We start from the raw sequence: 10,044 nt of genomic DNA, 5'->3' as shown, positions 1-10,044 counted from the left end.
TAGGGCTGCTATGGTCAGATTAGTTGATGTAGAAGATGTTTCTGAGTCATAACGTTTATCAGGAATATATTCATTGCCACTCCATGATCTTGCTCCTTTCCAGAGTATAAACTGAGGAGCCTGAAGGTCAGAATCATGTCTGTACCAGTGAAGCTCAACACCATCTGCATCTGTCTCATAGCTACATGTGAGTTTGACAGATTTTCCTTCTGTTTCAGTGACTTCAGGTTGTTGAGGAGTGATTGAGTCTCCAGCTGTTAGTCCTGGAAAAAGAAAGAAGAAAAGTAGTGAAATGCAGTCTGTATATCTGCTTAATGCAGCAGCTTCAACTAAACTTTAATCCCTGTTCTTAAACTCACCTATAATGTGAGATAGAAGCAAAAAGAGGTGCAGCAACATGTCTTTGGAGTTATTAAAGCCAGACAGACAGCACATGAACAATGTTCTTCCACTGCAGCACAATGACCAACAAATAATGTCATTGGATGAGCTTAACTTCAGTGGGCGGGGCCAGTTTAATAGCTCAGCCAATCAAATAGTTTTGTGTTTCCACAGCAACTCTGTCTCTACAAAGGTTTTTACAGAGTTTTGCTGTTTCCTGTCACTGTGGGCTGCAGAGCACAGTAGTACACAGCAGAGTCAGACACTGCAGCAGAGGAGATCTCCAGATAAAAATCGCTTTTGTCTTGATCTTTTCTAAACTTCAGCTTTTCTATTTTCTCTGAATGTTCATCTATGAGAAGCTGTGGATGTGAACCAGACTTCTGATGGTACCAGTAGAGGTTGAGGACAGAGCCTGAATAGTTGCAGGAGAGAGTCACAGTGCCTCCTTCCAAACTTGTCACTACATCTTTAGATGGTGTCAGTAAATCCTCAGAGGATCCTGAAAACAACAAAGACATATTTCACCATCATGTTTCTGCATCTTTAAACTTAGTTTATAAAAAGTGAATCAATTCAAACAACATCCAGATATTTTCATGTCCATCATCTCCTTTTACATCTCACTCCATCTTTTGATGACTCACCAGTCTGAAAGGAGACTATCATCATCCAAATGAAAAGCAGACCGTGTCTGTGTTCTGTCTCCATGCTTGTCTGTGTCAACAAATTGGTTTCCTGACCTAAACTCCTTCAGCTGCCTGTACAGAATGAGCAGCAGGACCAGTGAAGGAACCTCTCTACTCTATACATGCAGCGTGATGCCTGAATGGATTAACATGTTTGCCTTTTCCTTACTTTATTAGATATTCCACTGAAAATTAAAAACATACATGCACAAATAAATTAGTCCCATATTCAGGCACATGAACACCACACAGTTGGTTTCCAGGTACAGGTTCCATTAAAACATACGTAGATGTTATACTCATATTAACAGTTGTGTTTTATGTATCTTTTTAAAAAATATATACCAATGAAAAGTACGTCAAACAGTTTTCTGGGTCCTTTCTCTTCAGCTAAACCAATTTAAAATCATCAATTAAATGAACTCAGTTCAATTTTATTCATATAGTGCCAAATCAGAGCAATATTAAGCTTCAAGAAGCTTATTATTGTAAGGCAGGGGTCCCCAACCCTAGTCCACGAGGGCCGGTTTCCCTGCAGGTTTTAGATCTCACCCTGGGTCAACACACCTGAATCAGGTGAATGGAGGTGAGCTGAGGTGTTAGTCCTTTTGGCCACGTGCTCCATAAAGTGTGAGATGTGGTGTTTGATGGTGGGATGTAAGAGGAGGCGGCCTGCACAGGTACAGCTTACTCAGCAGAGAGCATCTTATTCTTGTTTATATTCCAAACCCTGTTCACCACAGAGATCCACAGCCTGTGATACCAAACAGTCTCTGGAGCCACTGGATTCAAACTGGGAATCAGAGCATCAAGGTGGGAAAAATCCACTTATGATGTTACCGAAACCTTTTATTTTTCAGGAATGTGTAACTAATATTCCCTCCTACTAGAAACTGAGCTGTTACGTAAACGAAGTGGAACGGAAGCCCTTGTCTGCCGGAGCTTGACCGTGTGACACCAGGCGGAAGTAAACAAAGGAAAGGCGGAAGTAGCTTTCCTCCTGTGTTGAATCAGCGGCGTGTGTGAGCTGAGTGTGTGAGCTGCGGCAGCAACGATGCCTTCAGTTCAGTATCTGAGAGAGTTCATCAACGAGCGACTAACTGCTGCTGCTGAACAAATATTCTTGGAGTTTGAAAAAACGATCGTCCAGTACGAGGAAGAGATCGACCGTCAGCGCAGACTGCTGGATATCACCTGGAAACCCCAAATCAAGCTGCACACAGCAGGTGAGTCACTCTGATGCTGCCGTGATTCTCATTAACGCCGTTTTAAACGAGGAGTTTGTCCTGCAGCTGCTGTCAGGGTGAGCACAGGGACCCCACACCGAGGCTCAGGAAACCTCAGTGGGCAGACAGTCTGTCTCTCAGCCGGTGAGAGTTGATAACTAGCCCTGTGATACCCGTTATCTCTGATTGGAGTTTAAAGTTTTGGTGAGTCAGCTAGCACACAGACAGTCCGGCTAATGCAGCTTGATTTGTGGTTAAAGCTCTCAGCTGATTTTGTAACGGTGCGTTGTTGTCAGCTGGGTGTAGAGAGCATCTGGCAGACGCTACAGGAGTCTGTCTGCTCGGACTACAAGACTTAAACAGTTTCTACCATCAAGCCATACGACGCCTCAACCACAACACTTCAACACACACAGTCCACGGGACGCACTCAGAAGCTGCAGCTTCACAAGTTCTCTGTTTAATCTGCACTGGTCACTCCACTTTATTGATAGTTATATTTTTAAAAAGTGCAATACTGTAACAAGTGCCACAAAAAAACAAAACTTTGTAAAGTTTGTACTGCTGCTCATCCCTGTGCAGTGTCCCATCTGCCCCCCCCCCCACATTCCTATTTAAGATTTTCTTTATTTAATCACTAGTGTGTACATATATTTATATATACATACATATATTCAGTCAGTTAACTGGAAATTTCTCTCTTTTTTTCCTTTACTACATCTTATTAATATTTTGCTCTTTACTATTTTTATTTTATTTGTTTTATTTTTATTTTTTATTTATTTTTTCTTCTACTGTACCATTCTGCTGAGTGACTGTCTGCTGCTCGTCAAATACATTTCATTGCGATGTTGACCCTGTGCTAACTTGCATATCGTTAGCTTCATAGCATAAGTGCCTAAGTCAATGACTTAGGCACTTATGCTATGAAGCTAACGATATGACAAATAAAACTGAAAACTGAAACTGAGCTGTCAGCTGATCACCACCACCTGCTGAGCTGGCATCTCTTCAGTCTTCACAGGAAGGTCAGTGCCAGGGTACTCGATCTGTCCTTCCGGAGGGATCTGTTACGATTTGTAATGGACAGTAGGGGTGGGCGGTATAACCGGTAAATGGTAGAAACATTATAAATTTGGCCAACGGTACAGATTTTGACTATACCGCTCTACCGCATGTTGATGATGTCATCAAGCTGCGCCTGTTTTGGTCGAAAGTAGTGATGGGATTTGCGGCTCTTTTTAGAGAACCGGCTCTTTCGGCTCGGATCATTAAAAAGTGTCACGATGTTTATATGATTAAACTCATGAGTTTAATCATATAAACATCCAAATAAACTAAACTCAAAACACTGGGTCATAAGACCCAGGATCGTGACAAAAAAGAGTCGGATCGTTCAGCTCCGAACCGGCTCTTCAGGTTGTTTTGTTGCTTTAATTAATTTATTATTAACAATAATAAATAAGGAATTACTAATGTAAAAGAAAGTGGTTTTATTTATATATGTTTATATATAAATATATGCAGTGGCCCCCAGAGACAAAGCATGCACAAAGTCCAAAGCACATTTCTAGCGTTAACTGAACTTCCAAAACAGCGCTACTAGATCACTTAAATTACACAATGGAAAGCATGTGTGTATTGTTTGTGTATTTATACACAAGCACTCATATAGATTCAAATAATAAATAAAAAAAAGTTCATTTACCTGTTACTACCACACAACAAATCAATGGTATCAAGCGGTGCGGCTTCGTAGCTTACCAAAGCTACATTTTGACAGATTTTTGAGCGCCGTGTAGCACATAAAATCAGTTCAAGGTCAGTAAGCACAACCAGAATTCATACATAAGGCGCACTGTAGATTTTTGAGAAAATGAAAGGATTTTAAGTGTGTAAAATACGTTATACAGAAGAAAATAACATATCGCGATATGTATCGTTACCACGCATGCTTCAAATTATACCGTGATATGGATTTTAGGCCATATCGCCCAGCCCTAATGGACAGAATTTCTCCTCTGATCTTTTAATATATGTATTAGATCTTACTAAAATTATAATTATTACTTTTTCTCATTTTACTGCAGCATTTAAAAATTTCCTTTATATGTGATGCTGATTCCAAGCGTACTCTTCCTGCTAATGTAGAGATCAGGCAAGAGAGCAGTCTGTAGAATTTTAGCCCTGAATGTTAATGTAACCGGAAACAGTGCTTTTATTTTAGAGTATATGCTGAAGGACGCTAATGCAAAACAATCACCACAAGCTTTCCATTTAACATCCACACATTTCATGTTGATTATTCAGTCATTGAACATATATATTATTTATTGCCAGCAGCTTTTCAGCTGTATCTTGCATTTTAACTTCCCTCTCTTACTGCTGTACTTCTGCTGATGTTCCTCTGTTGGTGAGCCTGAGTGAACCGCTGGCAGAGGAGATAAATTGCTTCTTCACCTGCTCCGAAACACCACAACAGCAGCACTCAGCTGCTTCAGCCCTGTTCCCATCCTCACCCTGACCTTCACCTGGTTCCTGCACCGCTCCACTCACTGTACCAGAGCACGATGTCACACAGGTGTTCCAAGCAGTGAACCCCAGGAAGGCTGCCGATCCAGACAGAGTACCTGGCAAGGTGCTAAGAGCATGCACCCACCAGCTCACCCTCATCTTCACAAGAATCTGCAGCCTCTCACTAGATCAGGTAGCCATCCCTTCTTCTACAGAGAAGAAGTCCTGAAGTTGGCAGCATGGTGTTCAAAGAACAACCTGGCACTGAACACCAAGAAAACCAAAGAGGTCATTGTCGACTTCAGGAGCCACAGCACTGACTTAGTCCCCCTTTACATCAACGCAGACTGTGTGGAGAGAGTCCATACCTTCTGGTTTCTCCGAGTCGTCATCTCCACTGACATCTCCTGGACAGACAATATCACAATGGTCATCAAGAAGACCCAACAGCGACTACACTTCCTGAGGGTCCTCAGGAAGTACAAACTGGACTCCAACCTGCTGCTGACCTTCTACCGCTCGTCCATTGAGAGCCTGCTGAGATACTGCATCACAGTATGGTTCGGCAGCTGTACTAAGGCGGACAGAGCGAGGCTTCAGAGTGTAGTTAAGGCAGCACAGAAGATCATTGACTGCCCTCTCGCCTCCCTGATGGACATTTATTCCTCCTCAGCAGAGCAGCAAACATTATCAAGGACAGCTCCCCCCCCTGGCTTTGACCTCTTCAGCCTGCTTCCCTCAGGGCAGCACTACAGGTGCATCAGCACAAAGACCGACTGACTAAAAAACTGTTTCTTTCAAAGAGCCATAACCAGCCTGAACTCACACAAGCACTGACCACACAGTTCCACCCCCCAATTCAAGGACTTCTATACACAGACTACCACTCAACTAACATCACCACTGTGCGACATTTAATTTATGTGCAATAGCCCGCACTGTAAAGATATAACAATAATTTTTTCCAATATTTGTATAATTGCTATTTTTTGATACACACTGTTCATCTGTATTATGACAATAAAAGGCAGTCTTTTCTGTTCTTAATTGTGCAGTAGGGTGTGTATTCTCAGCTGTGGCCTTTCTCCTTCTAATAATCTTGATGCGACTTTCTCACTTCACAACTGACTGTGAGGATTCCAACATCAACACTCATTCTCCAATATTTTTAACAGCTGACAGCAGCGATCATCAGCAGTGACTAGAAGAGGACATTTTTTTATGGATTTCTTTACTGACTCACACTGTGGAGCCTTATTACAATCGATATTTTAATATGCGTTTTTCTTCTCTCCTTTCATCCTTGCAGACCTCCAACAGCAACACATTTTTAAGGAAGAGGAGGATCTCACTAATCAGGCACTCCAGCTGAGTGTGGACCAGGAGGAACCAGAACTTCCACAGATTAAAGAGGAACAGGAGGAACTGTGCAGCAGTCAGGATGGAGAGCAGCTGGGACTGAAGGAGGAGACTGATACCTTTATGGTGACTGCTGCTGAGGAAGGAGAGCACAGTGAACCAGACAGAGAGAGGCCACTCCCTCACAGCTGTCCTGAAACTCACACCCAGGATCAGGAAGGAAGCAAGAAAGTAGATCCAGGATCAACTGGAAATACGAACAGAAGAGCCAGTAACAATGCTGAAGACTGTCCCATTTCAAGTAGTCAATGTAAAACTGAAACAGGTAAAAAGTCTTTAAAATGTGATATTTGTGGAAAAAGCTTTAAGAAAAGGTCCCAAATAAAAGAGCATTACAGAATCCACACTGGTGAGAAGCCACATTCTTGTAAAATATGTCAGAGAGGTTTTTCTCATAGGAGCAATTTGGTGCGCCACATGAGAATCCACACGAAAGAGAAGTTACATTCCTGCCAGACATGTGGAAAAACCTTCAGTCAGAACAGTCATCTGCTGGTCCACATGAGAATCCACACAGGTGAGAAGCCGTATCCTTGTGAAACCTGTGGGAAAAAGTTCACATGTAGTACGCATTTGTCAGCGCACTTAAGAACGCACACAGGTGAGAAACCCTTTCATTGTAAAAGATGTGGGAAAATGTTCTCACGAAGCAGTAATTTGCTGGAGCACATGAGAACACACACAGGTGAGAAGCCGTATCTTTGTAACACATGCGGGAAAAAGTTCACATGTAGTAGTCATTTGTTAGTTCACATAAGAACTCACACAGGTGAGAAACCATATATTTGTAAAATCTGTGGGAAAATGTTCACACGTAATAGTGTTTTGTTGCGACACATGAAAACTCACACAGATGAGACCCCATAGTCTTGAAATTTTTCTAGAGAAGACATCCAAAGCGACTCCAAACTAGGAAAAAAAGGAATTCATGGTTAGTGTTATTACTATTCAAGGTTTATTAGAGTGCACTCCAACTGTGATCATGTGAGTTTTGTTCCATCTGTGTCACACTTCACTGCCATCATGAGGATGAAAGAAAACTCCAAATGAAAAACATAATGAATATTAAAATGATCTCATTGCCAACTGGATACAATTGATATTGTGAACATTTTTTTCCAACCCTCATATGTAACAAAAGCAGAATAAAGATGTCCAGCATGTTGTTGTAAAAGACTCTGTATTTAAAAAAAAAAAAAAAAAGAAATAAAATGTCTCTGTAATGATGAATGATGTCAGTGTTTTCTTTTTTTCAAGCTGAGGAGTTAAAGGCTTTTTCTCAGAGCATCATTAGTGTTAGTAATCGATACAGCTATCAGTGCCTGTTGTTTTTGTGATGTCATATATTCATTCTAAATATAAAGTCTTTGTAAAGTTGTAATGTAGAAACGACAGATTGACACTGAAGGCTGCAGAGAGCTGTGACTGATCATAAGTGAAAGCGGTCACAGAGGAGAGTTCAGTTCAAACATGTAAGATATGCTTTAATCTCCCAGCTGACCTGCTGCGGGTTAAAGTTTGATATGATGGTACTCTGATCAATGTAAACATGTCGTACTGAACCTGCTTTTTTTTTTACAATAGTGCATATAGCACATTTACACTAGCACTCTAAAGTACATCATGATTGTCCTCCGGTGGCTCAGATTAATGTTTCAATTCAAAACATGAAACTCTTAATTTTTTTTGTGCTTCCACAGCAGCTCTGTCTCTGTCTCTGATCTTTACTGCTTCATTTCTCTGTTGTCTTTGTCATCAGTCCAATGACACAAGAATCAGAGGTTTAACAGTGTGTGGCTCCCTCTAGTGGATGTTGTGGAGTATTCTGTTGTCTTTGCTCCAAAGGTTTTTGTACAGAGTTTTGCTGTTTCCTGTCACTGTGGGCCTCACAGCACAGTAGTACACAGCAGAGTCAGTCACTGCAGCAGAGGAGATCTGAAGAGTCATCAGTGTTTTATCTCCACTCACATTAAACGTTATTCCAGGAACTGGATCTGATATTCTGTCTCCTGTTCCAAAGTGAGAGATCAGGAACTCTGGTGGTTTTCCAGGATATTGTCGATACCAGAAGAAGTAATCAGTTCCAGCAGCAGCTTTGGAGTATTTATAGGACAGAGCAACAGCGCTGGCTTCTAAAGTAAATTCTTTTTCTTTGGTTGGAGTGAGTTCTTCACATCTGATAACTGAAGAAAAAGGAATATTGTTATTAATCAGTTACACAAAATTTACAGTAATCATTGAATTGAACATAGTTTCCTGTGTAGGTGAGCAGACCTGTGAGAGTGAGAAGAATCAGAGGAAACACACAGTGATGTAATGACAGCATGTTGAGGAACATAAAGTTTGTTTTGTGTTGAACTCTGTTGAATGTGGAGGTTTTTCTCTCTTCTATAGTTCAGTAACAGCTCAGCTCCTCCCTGAATCTCTGCTCCTCCTCTCTGCTCTGTGTTTGCTGTGTTGCTCAAAGACAGTAATTAGTTCAGGACATGATTTAGTTACATAAAGGTAATAAATAAGTGTGTAATTAATAAATATTGTAAGTAAATTTATTCTAAAATGTTTTGGCTTTGAAATCTGATCAGAGGAAGACGTGTGTCACAAATGGTCTCTGTTGTGTTATGCACTGAGCAACAGTAGCGTTTGGCCATGACCCTGTCTTTGGCGTATCTTCTCCGGTAATGTTGTGAACAAATGTTTCAGCAGGAGTAAAAGAGGAAATAGATCATGTACATGCTCGTGCCTTTGGAAACTTTCATCTTTGTGAGCATTAATATGTTCAGATAGAACGTGGATATGTCTTTGACACCACCTTTTAGGTCATGTAATGTAATGTGCATGTTTTTAAAGTAGGTTAATTATTAAGTCTGGCATTGACGTGTGTATTAGCGAGGAATTTCTTTTTCATACAAAAGAAAAAAGCCTTAAGAAGGAAAAGGTTTATAAAGAGCTTCAGTAAAATGAAGAAAAACAAGACTTGCTCCATTTATCAGCTTCAGCTTCCTGCTTCTCATAAAGCACTTTTCTACTTGAGCGCTCAGAGTGCTTCATACAACAGCCTCGTTCACCCTTTCACACACATTTATACTCAGAGCAATTTCAGGTTAATCAAAGCCTCCCGTAAAAATCTGTTTTCTAGTTGTAATCTGCTGAATGAATCATCTGCAAGAGCTAAAATCATCTGTTAAAATATTCTTAATATTCTGTGAGCAAACAAAACGGAGAAAGATGAGTGTTTGGTTTGAAACAGGAATGTTCCCACGGCTGTGTTTCTTCCAGCTCTGCTGCTCTGCTGCTGCATGACAGGCTTCACCTGAGCTGAACACTGTGATTACAAGACTCAGGAGACTCGTGACGTTATTGTAGCTGCTGAAGTTCGCTGTCACAGCTGTGCCTCATTCTCTCAGAGTCTACAGAGGTTTAACAGTGTGTGGCTCCCTCTAGTGGATGTTGTGGAGTATTCTGTTGTCTTTGCTCCAAAGGTTTTTGTACAGAGTTTTGCTGTTTCCTGTCACTGTGGGCCTCACAGCACAGTAGTACACAGCAGAGTCTGTCACTGCAGCAGAGGAGATCTGAAGGTTCAGACCGCTTCTGTCATCGACCATTCTGACAGAAAGTTTGGAATTTGTTGTGTTTTGTGTTCCAAAGTTAAAGGTCAGGAACTCTGGTGGTTTTCCAGGATATTGTCGATACCAGTAGAACTGATCACTTCCAGTTGCTTGTCTGGAGTATCTGTAGGACAGAGTAGCTGTGCTGCCTTCCAAACTGGACTCTTCAGCTTTGCTGGCAGTGAGTTGTTGACAGCTGACACCTAAAGA

The 10,044-nt window shown here is 41.3% G+C and overlaps 1 protein-coding gene across 1 annotated transcript; it reads left to right on the top strand.

Annotated features, from left to right (window-relative positions):
• Positions 1 to 2,026: 2,026 nt before the first annotated feature.
• LOC309693361 (uncharacterized protein) lies at positions 2,027 to 7,459 on the top strand. Its single transcript, XM_082512469.1, has 2 exons — positions 2,027 to 2,296; positions 6,120 to 7,459. The coding sequence occupies exons 1-2, from the start codon at positions 2,125 to 2,127 to the stop codon at positions 7,094 to 7,096; spliced, it is 1,149 nt and encodes a 382-aa protein (XP_082368595.1). The 5' UTR covers positions 2,027 to 2,124; the 3' UTR covers positions 7,097 to 7,459.
• Positions 7,460 to 10,044: the final 2,585 nt, after the last annotated feature.

Source organism: Aulonocara stuartgranti, assembly GCF_965226115.1.
Source record: "Aulonocara stuartgranti genome assembly, chromosome: 18".
In the NCBI taxonomy this organism is placed as follows: Eukaryota; Metazoa; Chordata; class Actinopteri; order Cichliformes; family Cichlidae; genus Aulonocara; species Aulonocara stuartgranti.
The sequence above is the reverse complement of the archived record's forward strand: the minus strand, read 5'-3'. Positions and strand labels throughout refer to the sequence as shown.